Source organism: Apaloderma vittatum, unplaced genomic scaffold, assembly GCF_000703405.1.
Source record: "Apaloderma vittatum isolate BGI_N311 unplaced genomic scaffold, ASM70340v1 scaffold7156, whole genome shotgun sequence".
Classification (NCBI taxonomy): Eukaryota; Metazoa; Chordata; class Aves; order Trogoniformes; family Trogonidae; genus Apaloderma; species Apaloderma vittatum.
Genome location: NW_009721172.1, coordinates 61,101 through 76,560, shown reverse-complemented (window position 1 = coordinate 76,560; position 15,460 = coordinate 61,101). Strand labels below are relative to the sequence as shown.

General features: G+C 37.7%; 1 protein-coding gene across 1 annotated transcript in view; it reads right to left on the bottom strand.

Moving 5' to 3' along the window:
- Window positions 1-14,540: 14,540 nt before the first annotated feature.
- INSC (inscuteable homolog (Drosophila)) overlaps window positions 14,541-15,460 on the bottom strand; it is a 46,557-nt gene continuing 45,637 nt past the window's right edge. Inside the window, exon 11 of the mRNA XM_009871272.1 lies at window positions 14,541-14,857. Coding sequence (XP_009869574.1) covers window positions 14,729-14,857 — 129 coding nt within the window. The 3' untranslated portion in view covers window positions 14,541-14,728. The remainder of the gene's footprint in view (window positions 14,858-15,460) is intronic.

Here is a 15,460-nt window from a genome sequence, read left to right as displayed (position 1 = left end):
GTGTGCCAGCCTACATGGTGAGCATGAACACAGAAACTCACTTGCAAAGCAGACAAGCTATTTCGCTTATGTGCTTGTAAAGGAAGAGTGTTGTCGTGCCATCATCATAAGGTTTGGCATTAGGGTTACTGAACCTGTTCCCATTTGTAACCTCACCACTGTTGGGAAAAAATCCCATGTTTACCTCCCTAGGCTGACAGAAGAAGCAAGAAGCATGAGGGCTTGTCTCTTAATTGCTGGTGGGGTGGCATCTCACTGCTGCTCTACCAGGGCCCCTGTGATGGATTTGAGGAAAACACTGGTAAATTTTTTTAAATGGAGTCCCACTCACTCCTTTTTAGGCAAGCAAAGGTGCTTTAAAGCAGAGAGTTTGCCACATATTTGTATACTTCTATTTCATCTTTTGTCAAAGGAAATAATTGCCAGATATCCTCGGCTCTGGCAACATGATCTCTTCCTTACCGTTTATTTACTGTCATCTTACAACCCTCTGAATTTCATCTAGCAAAAATAGAGAGGATTTATGCTCCCCTAAGATGCTTGTGGTGTTGTTTTTTTCCCTTCTTATGTGCCATTCATGACATCTAAACTAACTTGTTGTTTCAGTTAGGGAACAAGTCTATAAGACACCACTGTAGATGCAAACCATGTACCCAAATATGTTGATTTTGGCACCCAGATTGCTGATGAAATTTATGCTTCATTAACAGGTGCCTAATGTATATAATACACATATTTTTGAATTGGCCTCAATCTGGCCAGGGAGGCTGGCTGACCCCATGAAAATACAATTACCTAATGAGAGATTAGAGAGTTTTCTCATTGTATTTACTATTTCTAGGAAATTACTTTGTGTCTCTGTAGCTCTGTCAGCCTTCTTGCTTAAAGTACGTTTTAATGTTATTAGAGCTTGCAAGTTAAACTAGTGGAAAGGCAGGGAAAGGCAGCACAATTTCCTTTTAGATCATAGCCAATGTTTCTCCAAAACCTTAGCAGGCTGGGTTTGCCATAAGATCAATGCAGCTGAACACTCCACCTGCAGAATGAGCTCACTGTCTGTGCATTACGCTAGCCTTTTGCCAGTCCAAGTAGTAAGACTCCTGGGGTTGGTCTTGAACCTGCTGCTCCACGCACTGGAGCGCTAAGCTTTGCTGCCAAGACACCAGGCTGGGTATTAAACGCATTCTTGTTTCTGTTACTTTCCAGCACTCAGAGGACCACATTAGAAAACCCAGAAAACTTAATTGGAAAGCAAGGAGAATGCAGAATGCTTAAAGGCCTCTTACAGGTGGGAATATGCTCCCAAAAACACCCCACCGAAACAAACAAAGAAAACCAACCCTGGATTTAAATATTCAGCTTACCTTTTCCTTACAGAGGCATCAAAATGGTAAATCCTAATTCAAACAAAAAAAAACCAATCAGGACTGAGTAACCTTGCCTTCATCACTGTATTAAATTTTATGTGGCCTTCTCATTTCAGCATTGTAAGGCTTCCATCTTTTGGAGAAGGGGACTTTATAGACCCTGTAGCTCAAACCCCCATGTGTGGAAGCCCTGGCATATAACCCCACCAAGGACCTCCAATTCAGTCTCACTCAGGACTTCAGATGGGACATGTTCCCGTGTTGCCTGAATCTAGTCGAGAGGTGGTGTCCCTGGCGGCAGGGAGGCTGGATTAAAATGATCTCTAAGGTCCCTTCCAGCCTAGGCCATTCTATGATTCTATGTGACCCCTGTGAACACCTTGGAAAGGACACCAAAGGGTAGGAATGCTGCTTTTAATTAATTGGAGTAAAACTAGTGAACAGAAAAGTGAGTTTCCCATAAAAGCTATTTGGCAGGAGGGTTTACCGTAGGTTTTATAGCTCTTGCAAGGGAAAAATGAAAAGTCCGTTTGTGGTTTTCTAGTTGTGATTATTGGAGGTAAAAACTCAAGCACCTCAGGTTTATCATTGTCTAGATCATATGCATGAGAAATAACGCACTGTAGAATTTGACCACTATGTTACGTTTCTCAAAGGTTTTTCCTAGATTAAGATAGCCACAAGCAATTCAAAGATTCTGAGATGCAGTAGGGCACTCAGAAGCACATAGGCACTAGCATATGTTTTTTCAGTATAGCTGATTGTTAAAAAAAACCCACATTAGTAATTTACTGCTTTCTGAATCAGAGCTAAATTTTAATCTTTCATTGTTTCACAAGACTGCTACTTTCAGCTGTTTGTTCCACTACAAGGAGCTTCCCTATTAACTGTGTTTCCTATTGTGTACATTTTGCTAGCTAAACTCTGACAACAAAAAAGAAGACCTCCATTTGTAGCTATATGTCTTAAGAGAAATATTTCTATGCTATTTTAAGCTACCCTAAACATGAAACTGCTTTCAAGCTAGTCATGTAAGTTAGGGAGAATAATGAGGAAGCAGTCATATAAATTTGTATTCCTCCACTATTTACAGTGGAACTGCATTGATTTATCTCTTCTGAGATTTTTCAAATTTAACTGTGGTGTTAAGTATGGGTGGAGAGGCTTCCAATGAAAAATTGTTTAGCATGTAAATAATAAGCATTTGATAAATCCACAAACCCTCATCAAAATACATACTCATTGCTATTAACAGCAGCTCCAAGTTTTCTGTGCCTTGATTTCGAAGGGTTCTCCGTCTTGAACAAGAAATGATTAATGAACCATAATTAATCGGATGGTTTTGACAGCTGCTATTTGTGTTGAACTTTGATATACAGCCCTATCACAGCTTTCTTGTTGGTGGCCTCACAATAAGGGTGGTGGATCCAGATCCAGACTGAAAGGCAACCATGTCTCATCACAGTCCTGCAACGTCAGTCTACAGTGAGGAGTGGTAACTTAAAGAGGCTGTTAACATTTTTGCACAACGTACTTGAAAAGAAAATGCATTTTGATCAAGTTTTGCTATTAACCCTAACATATTAATCAATTTTCATTTGTACAATAACGCATCTGCTTTCTCTCTGATTCGGCTAGGAGCAATGCCAAAGCTATGAGTGTTTGCACATTAGTGCAAGTAGAGGGTAGATGGTAGTAGAAGAATTACTGAACACATTTGGAAGAACTATGCCATGTAAAGGAATAGTTCTCAACAGAATTGATACTCCTGACTCCCCATATATGTAAGGAAATATCAAACAACAGCACTAAGGTGGTTTTGTCCACATATATGACATTAGCGAGGTCTTTAGATAAAAAAATCCAAACAAACAACCCCACAAACAGCAAAAACCCACAGAAAAATGCACAGAAAAAAAACCCACCACAAAATGAAGAAATTAAAATGGTCAGAAAGTTATAAAAAATGTGAGATCAAAAGCAAGAGCCATACAATGAGAAATATTGGTGTAATTCCAACTCCTAGATTACATCCCAGTAACACTTAGCTAGGGGACAAAACGTTCTTTGACACAGCATGACAAGATCCCATAGCTGAAGGCTAACTTCAGCTTCCAGCTAAACACATATTAGAAATACAATGTTTTTCTTTTTCAAGCATGGATCATTGTTAATAACTAGAAGAATTAAAGAAAGCAATCAATTTACTGTTAACCCTACAATAGTACAGTCAAACTAGGAGTATCTCTCTCTAAAAAAAAGTATACTAGCTCAAGAGCTATGGGATAGATGCACAGTCACTCATTGCCTTCCAGTGGCAAGCTGGACTACATCATCCCAAAGTATCCCTCCAAAATCCATGACATACAAAAAAAGAAAAAACAGTTTAAAATAGTGGAGCTATGTAGATGATGCCCTTAAAAAAGAGAATAATAATAACAAAAAAAATAATAATATCACCATTTCAACATACTTGTGCAGTGACACTGGAAGATACTCGTAGGGCTAGGCAAAGGACCGCCCATCCTATTCCGAGTATTATAGTGTTTGGATACTGACAAATAAATTACACTAATTGCATTCATTCTAGCAACCACTTAAACACCATTAGGACTTTTGCATACAATAACTGTGCCATTAGTCAAATCTGGATACCTCGCTGCTGGTAATCAACATTCTGTCTTCTTCTAGCGTAACTGTCTTAATTTCTTTCTGCAAGACTCCTTCAGCACCGTTCAGCTTTTGAACATGAAATTAAGGACATTTTAATTTTGCCTAATACATGGTGTTCTCTCAGAGTTATAGTCTACTGGGCCACTTGCAATTACTTGCAGAGAAAAGCTGAGGTTTGCTGCCTCTCCTACTGCTTTTTGCCCTGCTGCAACCACCTGCTGCAATACCATCCTCAGATTACTGTTATGATTTTTGCTTTGCTTCTTTGTCTGGGGGGAAGTAAGACTCATGCTTTCCTGTCCCTCTCCCAGGAGACTGACAACCTAGGTCAAGAGGGGCATGGAACATGAAATAGAGTTCTAAAAATTGGGAAAGTTGCCTGCCCCTTGTATCCACTTTGAAATAAGAGAAATTGGAGGGTGGAGTGGGTGGCTTCTTGAAATCTGTTTTCCTTCCTTGCCCTCCAGCTGGCCCTAGGAACTGCCATTAAGCCCACAGAGTCCTGGGGTTAGAAGCTGATTGCTTGCCAAAGCTGCCTGTGAATGCTCTCCCAAGAGCTGATCCAGCTGTAGGGGCATGTGCTCTCAGCTGTCCCAGAGCACCATCTCTGGGAGTCCCCAGCGTTGTGATCACTATAGCTGCTCCTGCACATGAGGGGCACAGGTCCATGAGCCGTCTTTTAAAAGCAGCTTGAAAACACTCTTGGAATTTCACCAGTCCTGCATCAGTCTACAGTCACAACAGTGAGAAGATTTAGTTTCTGTATTGACACCAAAAACTCACCTATGCACCATGGAGAAATTCTCTGATTATTTGAGTTAGAGAACTCCTTTATATAATTGGGGAAAAAAATTAAAAGGCAGGGTAGGAGGCTTAAAAACTGGTTATTCAGGTCACAGAGATCTGTATTTTTATCATTTCATTAGCATTATTTTTTTCCTGTTTGATCAAGGCAATAAAGAAAGGGATGAATACACTGGCATTGGTATTTTGCAACTTTGGAAGTGTGGTTTGTCCACAGCTTTAGGTGAAGCTCAGTGATAAATCAACAGACCTGAAAAATGAATCTGAGGAACAGCATCTTACCAGTAGTTCAAACTCTTCATTTTACAGGGAACACCTGGCAAGCATTCTTAAATTCAGCATTGATACGGCATTGTCCTAAATGTAACAGTTGTTCATTAAAATCAAGTTCTTTCATTTATGTTCATTCTCCCCCCTCTTGTGGTTCATTATAAAATCACAATTGTTGCTTTCAGAAATGTTCCACAGTTAGGCTTTCATGCAGAAAGGATAGAAAAGGATCCACAAAACCTAACCAGGCAGTGCTACTAAAAAGCTCAACAAAATGCAAATATAGTAAATAATGAGCTTGTTATTCAGGGTAATTCTCGTTGCTAATTTAAATGTTCTCTGTAGCCTCTGAATGAAAGCAAATCTTGCCACAAATGATACGGGGTACGTTTCAGACATTCACCATAGCTATTAATTGGATATCACACGCTATTGTCTGGGGAAGATTTCAGTACTCGCACCCTCAATCGTATATTGTTTTACTAGCTCAACACAGAGTATAGTAGCTAGAATATCTTCAGCCAGATCTCCAGCTTGTGTAAGTGCACATAGTACTAAAACACTGCAAACTTGTGCCAGATGGCATGCCAGCTCCCTTTGCAGGCCAATTTTTAATTTCTTACATACAGGTAGTTTTGCCCACCAGACTGAGCACCCAGCAAAGCATAATTATGAAAAGTACTGACTGATACAGAGCCTTGGGTACCGATCGTGGGGGTCTGCAGTAACAGTAGGGTTCAGCCATGAAATGAAACAGTTAGAAAAGGATGCGGATATGCAGACAGACTTGGGGAATCTCTGTTCAATTAAAAGTGTGTTATCTGTGTCGTGACAAATCTAGGGGAACTTGGGAGTAGCAGGCCAGCTAAATAAGATCGATGGATTGATAGAAACTTATCAGTCTAGCAAATCTGAGACACAATGCAGGGAAGTCCACATGTACTAAGAAAATGCATTTGGTGGATTAAAATATTATTAAGTCAACAAGCTGTTCTGTCAGAGCTTCTCACCACAATGCTGACAGCCAGACAGTTCGAGTTCTGTAGTGGGTAAGTTGGACTACTGCACTTACAATCTCTTTAGCCAGGCAGTCCCATAACCAGAGCACACTGCTGAAGGGAAAGAACTCCCACTACTAGGAAAGCTGTTGTGACGGAGGATCTGCTTTGATTCACAGGATCAGGACTCAACTGAAGGCTGCAGGAATAAGATTTTACAACAGGTCGTATGCTCACAGGTGAAAAAATCAACATAAAATTCCCACACATTGGCAAGTTTCAGAACTAGAGGTAAGACTGATGGTAGGCTTGAATTTTGATGAATGACAGCAGCTGGTTTCCTTCTGTCATACCATAATAATAAATCTCCTTAACAGTAGCAAATCCTTAGGTACAGCTTGGTGGAAAACCTTACAGAAAGTTTCTCACAGATTACAGTTTTTAACAAAAAAGGTATAATGAGGAAAAATACCACCAAAAGAACATAATAATGTGAATTAGCTACATGTAATATTTGAAACAGTTCTTAGTAGAGAATGAATAATGATAATGGGACTTCAAGGAGCATCATTCTCCATTTTTCCCTGTGTAATTCTTGTGCCTGTTACTCTAAATATTGCAGAAAAATTTAAGTGCTGCAGGGTCTACCAACAATTAGGTTTTGTCCTAGAAAGATGAGTTTGACTCCACTAGGTAATTTTGAATAGGAACCCTGAACAGTCATTGAACATTACTCACCAGAAATCACATTGTATGCAAAGGCTGAAAATGCAAAATATCAGGTAAAAGAGAGAGCTTCTGAGAGCCTGTGGAAGTATTCTGGCTTTCAGTTTAAGGTGATCAAGAAAACTCCTACTTTCTATGATTTTAAATTGTATGGCACAATAAGATCATGCAATTAGGTCATAAATTTTGTAGAGTCATGAACTCTTGGATTTTAAGGATTCAAGATTAGACGTAGGCTGACAGGGATGGGATAGGTAAATTGCAGTAGCACACAGATAACATTGGAAAACACACCTCAAAGGTACATTTCAACAGCCAATTTATTGCCTACATCTGCCTTGTCCCAGAGGTCAACGGCTGCTGGTTCACAGTAGTAAAATTTTGGGAAACCCTCACCCCCAGGCAATCCCAGCAAACTGCTTGGAGGAGATTTTAGCACCAAGAGGGATTGCTTCATCTTCTGCAATCCCATCGGCCTTTCCCTCCCCTCGGCACGCTCCCATCTGAGGGGAGGGAAGAAGCAGATGTATAACCCTGCTGCTCCTGCAGACCCTGTCCCAAGGTCCAAGTAACCTACATCAGGATGCAAGAAAAGCCTTCACATTCTTATTGGGCATGCAGTACACATCAAAATGTAGCCCCAAGAAATCAAGAGATTAAAGTTAGAACATGGTTTAAATGGATCTGAGTGAATAATTTTTAATGAATGTATTTAATGATGGATGAATTTTCTTCCTTCTTTCCATGAAATGTAGGGAACGGGTTGCAATTTGCTTCACATATTCCATCCTCACTGAATTTTTTTAAGATTTCTTTTAAAGTAAGGGGTTACTACTCTTAAGCACAAACTCACTCTTCAGTTGCAGTTGGTCCCACAAATCACTTAATATTGTTTCCATCCTCCAGTCTAATGAACATAACTCATGGAATCAGCTTTGTTGTACACAGGCTTACAGAGCGCACATTAGAAATTCACTTTTCATAGTATTCCTGTGTGAGTTTAACACTTATTTTCTGCCAACAGTTATGCGATTAAAGCTTAATAACTATGAGTGTGTGCAGGAAGTGACACCAAAAGCAACCCCAAAATGGCTGAAGATTTGCTTCCAAATTTGCAGAAATATAAGAAGAAATTGGTTTTGCATTATTCATCCAACTTTAGACCTAAACCAAGTATGTCTTACTGTCATGCCTTGGAAACATACGTTGAAGTGTTTTAAAATTCCAGTAGATGTCACCACTTCTCCCCCAGCAAGTCCTTAAGTACACCTAAAAGAAGCTTTTGAAAACTCAGTTTGCGCTACATCATGGGTTGAGAAAGCAGAAAGACTCATTTTGCTTTGGGTTACATCTGTATGTTTTGACAGGAAAAGAATATATCCATTTTTCTAATCTGTGTCAATGAATTAATGAGCTTATAGAATTCAGGCCACTTGTAAACCAGAACATATGCAGGCTGTCTGTCAATTGCCAAGTGACGTCATTGCTAATACAAAACAGTATCTAGTGCTCTAGTAATTTTTCCCATGTCATTTGATACTTCATAAATATCAAGGTTTTCAACAGTATTTTGATTATAACTATAGCCCTGATTGTGACTACTGTTGGTTTTCCACCTCTAGCGTTCATATCCAGTCCCTGCAGCATTAATTTCCTTTAGTTTCCCAAATTTTAAGAAGCCCCAGTAATGTCTCCTTCCTAAACACTTGGGTTCAGTTCAACTTTCACTGGCTGTTATCCACCCCTCTCATGACAAATGAGCCCTCATGCTTCAGTTCACCTGGTTTTCATGGCTACGTTTTTCTCCACTCTTACTGGGAACAAGGCCTAGAGTTCCCATGTCATGGAAGAGACCTCATTCTCTTACTGGTCAGCTGCATCCAGACAGAGATACCTGGTACTCTCCCTTCCTATTTGCAAGTCTCCATGGGAGTATGTATTTTAAAATAAATATCAGATTAAACTCAAGGCCAGCTGAAATCTGAATCTTTGATCAAGGAGACACAATGTCAATGGATATTCATTTGCAGATACTCATCTTGACTCCTTGCATCTGACAGCTCCAGCATCTTTCATTGTTGTCTATAAAATTAATAACAGTTCATCACTTTATATTTATCTGCATCATGGAATAAACAAAAAATAATATTTACACTATTCTTTTATAAGAAACTCAATTCCACAGAATATGATAATATGTAAAACCAACCTAAGAAAAACCTACCCTGCTACAGAAAAATTCTCTACTCTAACCTTCATTTTCTGGAGAATTTAATATTCTTTGTCTTTAGAGACAAAATTTTACGTTTTCTTGATGAATACTGGAAGACAGAAATAATCCTCAACAACTTCCAGGGCAAAAAAATGTTTTATGTGATTATTTTTAATGTGACCAGGTGGCCCCAAGAGAAGCTGGTTCTCTGGCTACATTCATCCTTTAAGACTTGGAAGAGAATTTGGATGCAGAGCAGTGCATAATGATCAAATATTTCTGATGAGTGCAACAGTGGTTTAAAGATTTCAGAAAGGTTCATTTGCAGGTCTGTAGATGACTTACATCTTATTCAGATTTCACTCAGATTAAAAAAGCCAAACTGACTAGAGACATTACACATGTGAGGAAAATTGGCTTTTAGATGGTTTAGGAAGTGAGATAAGATTCAAATGCATCACTAAGACTTTTTAAAATGTCCTTATTCATGTGACTGGGTCACTTGAACGAGTTAAACTATCAAGTGCTTTAAAGAATATTTAAAACATTATTGTTTCAATTCCTTTCCCACTCAGCTGTAAAGGGGCCTCTAGATTACTGTATTGTCAATGGGATTTGGAGAATAGCAGCCAGAACTAACATGAAACTGAACAATAGCAACATTGTGCTCCTTCTCAAGAAAAAAAGTAAAATGCAGCCTATGGTAAAACTTCAGGCTGCTACATGAGAACTAACTCTTTTCATAAGATTCTTCTGAATGCTTTCTTTTTAAAAAAATATCAAATCTTCATGTTAAAATTTTAAAATTGCTCCCTTGTTCAAAACTAAGTTAAGCTTGAAAAAATTCTTTTTACTTGAACTATTAAAAGCAGTTTATTGACTTGACTAGAAGTATGTGACTGAAGGAGAACGATATGAGCAATTGCCCCTGACAAAATTGCCTAATTATTACGTATTCCAGAAAATGCTTTAATACCACTAAAATAATGCTGTCAGTACACAGCAGAAATATATTAGTTATTCAGTGAGTTTGGTTGCATTTTTTTAGATTTCAGAGCAAACAAATAGTAAGGAAGATGGTTCTTCAGCAGGCAAGAGTTACAAATAAAGTGGAAAAAAAGAGGTATGCAGACAAAATCAGAATTATCCACAGGGCTGCAGCTCTCAGCTGTCCTAATGTGAACAGAGAGAAGTTACACTCGAAGTTTTTTTAAAAAGTAAGCAAGTCCAAATGAATGGATTCCAAATGAAGGCAATAGACACCTGAACTCGTTAGAGGCCATTGAGCATTCTCCAAATGAAGAGACTTGGTTGAATCTTCATCAGGGGAAAGCACTTCCAGCAAGATATTTGTTCTTGCTTGTACTTCACACATTTCCTGGCTCTTGGTTTCCCACATGAAACACACTGTCAGCTTGCAGGGCAGGACCACAAACAACTGCTGCAAGTAAAACCATACGATGTTTGTTCACTTGCCTGTGACAGAAAAAGTAGCCCCTGGGTGAAACTGCATTTTCTTTTGTCCATTGACACTGGAGTGTCTGGACTGAAAGTGAAAAGGGACATACAACCTCTGTGAAACATCCTGAAAGAAAACAAAATACGAGAATCTGTTTAGTAAAATCTTACACAAAGGCAAACGGAGTATCTAGAACTGCTAAGAGTCACTGAACAGTGAAGGGTTGTTTCAGGACAGTTTGTAACTGAGAAAGTTATTCTACTAGTGCAGTCACTGGGCCTTAGAAGAACTGCTAAACTGAAATTTATTCAAAGAAATATTTCATACTTTGAAAATTTTTGCTTACCAGCAGCTATATTTTAGTGTACTGATTCTTGCTAAGACTTGGAAATATTTTTAGATTAGAATAACTAGCCTCAGAATCTTAATAAAATACATAATTTGTCCATTGACACTCACCAGAGAATGACCTGGTGTATTTATTCATTTGCAGCAAGATCCTAGAAAACAAAGTAACTGTTAAAGAATTTTTAACTTATTACTGCTGTGGCTCTTCTGTAAACTACAGTTTTTCTTTCCTAGTTCTAACTCAAACATATCTGAGAACTAGTTCAAAATATTTGAAGGCTGAGATCCTGATGTCAGTAGCACCTCCGTACCAAAACCATGCTTTTAGATTTCAGAGCAAACAAATAGTAAGGAAGATGGTGCTCAGATGAGCTTCCAAACAATGGGTGTATCAATAGAATAAAAGTCTGAATTCAGCAGTTCTTTTTGAATGAATGCTGCAGCTGAAAATGTCCTTGGACATGACCAATGTTACTCTGACTGTTCATTGCTTCTACATAAAAAGAGACGGTAAACATAGGTATTTGCAACAAGCCATGTGAGATACCAGAATCGGTCTTGTATTAGGGCAACGTGACACCCTACAGACCATGTCCTGTCTTTTGGATACTAACGGGCAACCCCAAAAAGTAGGTAAGACATCCAATTTACCAAGACTTTATATTATCTCTTGTAGATACAAATGTTGTTTTAAACAGGACAGGTAAGACAAGTAACATTCCACACAAATGATTCATGTACCAAACACACAATAAGCTGAGAAAAAGAATTTATTCTATGAATGAAACATCTGGGCCCCGAATATCTGTAAACAGTTCAAACTTGAGATGAAATTTAAACACATTGTCCAAGGTCACTGGAATGTAAATCAAAGTTACAAAGAATCTTGCAGTTCACATTTGTCTAAAACTTGTCCTTCCATACAAAATCTAAAACGTTCAGAAAAATTCAAATAAAACAAGCTAGAACATTTCCAACAAACATAACATTCAGTTTCCAGAATGATTAGGCTGATATCTAACCTACATGCAGTCAGGGAGTCCACATATATGAAATGGTATGTAAATGTATTACCCATACTGTACCTCACTCGACTAACTGTATATGTATATACAGAGGGAGTCCAAAGATTGATCCACCAAAATACATGTTCTAGTGAAAATATTTTGATATGAAATATTTTTTTTCATACTACATTGAAATCAAACATGCTTATTCTGGTTTAAAGTATTCCTTTGGGTTTGGTTTAAAGAAAGAAAAGCCACTTTCAAAGCAAACATTTCTAATCCGGAATTCATTCCAAAGTAATGAGAAAATAATATTTCAGTATTTTTAATGACTTTCTATTTCCAAGTTAATTTAGAGGAAAGGAAGAGGTATGATTGTTTTCTCATAAACTTTCGCGTATACAAAAATAAAGTGCACAACTTGAGGTGAAAAATTCAGATCTATGAAAAATGGTTTTGATGACACTTCGTTGATAGCAAGTCTGAACTGGCTCTTTGAAGATATATTTTTCTACTACAAATATGAGATCCACCTAAATGTATTTTGTTTCTCTAAACAGCCACATTCATAATATAAACACATGTAAACGGGTAGTATGAACCTAGAATTATGGGCACACATTTACAGATTGAGAGCATCTCTAGTAAAATTAGTTGGTAGGGATTCACATTATTGTTTCTGAGAGCAAATCTGACTCATTCATTATTACTGGCCTGCTCACTGAATATTTAATTGGCCTATTAGAAACGACTTTAAAACATTATGGGAGGTAATGGTATTTTCTTAATTGCTACTTTCATTCACTTTACATGTGTGGACATTTTTTAACAAGCTATTTTAATTCTACCTATAATGGGATAAACTCTACCCCATCTACAAACTCGTATCTCTGGTGTAACTTGCAGCTGACAGAACAAAGTTTGGTGCAGCACATTCACCACAGAATTTAGCTGTTGTATTCCATTAGGGACTATCACGATATCAGCACGATAGCAATGGGGCTTTACTGAGTTCATTTTTAATGAGATTTATGAGTTCATTGTTTATACCAAGAATGCTGATTTTAACAGTTAAGTCATCCATGGTTCATACATGTAGTTCTGCTTAGTGAGGAAAGCATTAAAGTCGATCACTTGTACAATATTTTTAAAGCTGTACAGTACTACACATCTTAATCTCAGAAGTTTAGGGAGCTGCCTCAAAGTAAGCAAACAAAGTGGAATTCATCTCTGCTTTTACTAGAAAATTACATCTGTGAAATGTCTGATTCGATGCTTATCTTTGAGTAGCTGCTTCTGACAGAGGTCGTTGTATGGTTTCTAATGTTTTAAAACTTCAGACAGGACTGAGCTCGTAGTTAAATGAAGAGATCACAAGGAAGAAATGTTAAGGAAGAGACTTCTTAACCTACATAGGCGAGGGGAGAAGAAAGTAGCCACCATGTACCCCTGCTTGAAGCAGGACAGGTTTCTCTGACACAGAAAATGCAAAAGGCAATCAACTTAAGCAATTTCCTAGTGCCTTTCATCTAAACACCATATAATACTAAATAAACATTAATGAATTAAGCTGCCTAACCTATCTACAAAGTAAGTACAGTAAAGAAGAAATGTACTTACTTTTTTGGCAGATGTCCTAGTACCCTAAAGCTGCCGATCATAAAATGATCCAGAGCAATAGTTGCAAGTCATTAAGAAAAAAATACATACACTTTCATAAGCTGCAGAGAGCTTTGTGAGAAGATGTGGGGAAAAACAATATATTTTTGGTTGAGCAATTTTAAATTTATATGGTTTCTTCAGAAAAAGGAAAAGGCACATTATAAGAGGAATGTTCATAAAAAAAATCTATTTTAAAATCAACTCTATTCTTCTTGTTATCCTTTGGTAAAATCTCCTTCTGTTAACTTGAAGAGCCCCTGGATGACTCAGTTTTAGAAATACAGGACTAGTTAGAAAGACAGAGAAATGGAAATTCAAGTTACAATTAATTTATCTGTTCTGATTATGTAGTGTATGCATGCAAAACTTTTCACAAAACTAGTAGCTTGAATATTAAAAACATGTCTGGGCAAGCTCACTTCCAGTTTTTGTAAGGCTTGGAAAGGAGGAAAAATTATTAGTGTGTAATAATTTAAAATCTTATGTGGATACCTTCACATTGATGATGTATGTCTGATTTCATAAAGATTTCTGTAGAATTCTCTCAATTTCTTTAGGAAATTTCAGTAAATATAAAAAAAAGAGCTGTCTGCAAGTGTGGAGCACATCCTTATACAGCATAAGAATGTTCCCCAACATCATTCCAAGCCAGTATCTGAAAATCTTCTGAAAAATTTTCTCAGTTAATCACAGTTAACGTATTTTTGTAATTCTGTTAAAAAATAACAACAGTTAAGAACTGGACTCGGACTGCAATATCCCTTTAATTTCAAAGTATATACTTGCAGTTTTAAGGAATATTTTCCTTCTCATGCAACAAATGCATGAGACTAAAGCATTTCTTTAAAAAACTGCAAAATATTCATCAGTGATAAAACATTACTAGAAGTATTTAGCATCAGAGCACCACATTCTTGGCTTTGTTACTTTCATTCAACTATATCAAACAAGACAACAATATTTTGTTAGATTGCAGTGATAAGGTCTTTTGATGTGTCTTGGCAGGAAAATAAGAAATTACCTTCACAAACCACTAAAACAAGTTTGCTCATTCTATTTCTTGGCTTCTACAAACCTTATGTTCATGGCATCGAAATAAATAAGTCATAAATAACAGGACTAAAATTAATCAAAATTGTATGTGCATTATCTTATTGTATACCTGTCTTCTTAATTGCTTTTCAAAGTTTTTTGGCTCACATTTATACAAAGCTCTCTTCCATATTGGTGCATAGCAGAAAGGAATCCACAAGTCGGGGCTTTACCAGCTGCTGAAAATCTAAATCTTCAAGTCCATCAGGACTCATAACTGCTAGTCTCCGTAAGGCTGCCTAGGAAAAAACAAAACAAAACAAAACAAAACAACCAATTATCGTACTCTTAACGTTTGAGAAAGTCTTCACTGCAAGAATCCATTACAACTAACATAGAATCATAGAATCATGGAATGGTCTTCATTGGAAGGGACCTTAGAGATGATCTAATCCAACGCCCCTGCCATGGCCAGTCCTCACTGTAAGAATCTATTATAACTATCTGTAAATAAGAGCTAAGACTCAAAACTGAATCGTGCAGGTCTAAAGACTCCTCTACCTGGTAAATCTCTTGTTATCTGCGCCCATCAATTGGATCTTGCCTCAAATGGAGCTATTAAATGACACTTCTTTTGGGGTACATTGTTCCTAGAGCTGAGCAGCAGGGACAGCGCACTGTTAAATATCACAGGGGAGAGTCAGAGCACTTGGACTGCAAACCTCTCCCTGGTCTGCTGTGCATCCCACCCTTCCTCTTTGTATTTCAACTCTCCTCTCAGCTTTTGTCTTATTTATGAGAACTGTAAGCCATCTGATTCAGAAAACATCTGCTACTGAAGCTTTATGCAACTCCCATATAGAATTCTTTCAGATGCTAGTGCAGTAGAAAGAAGCCATACA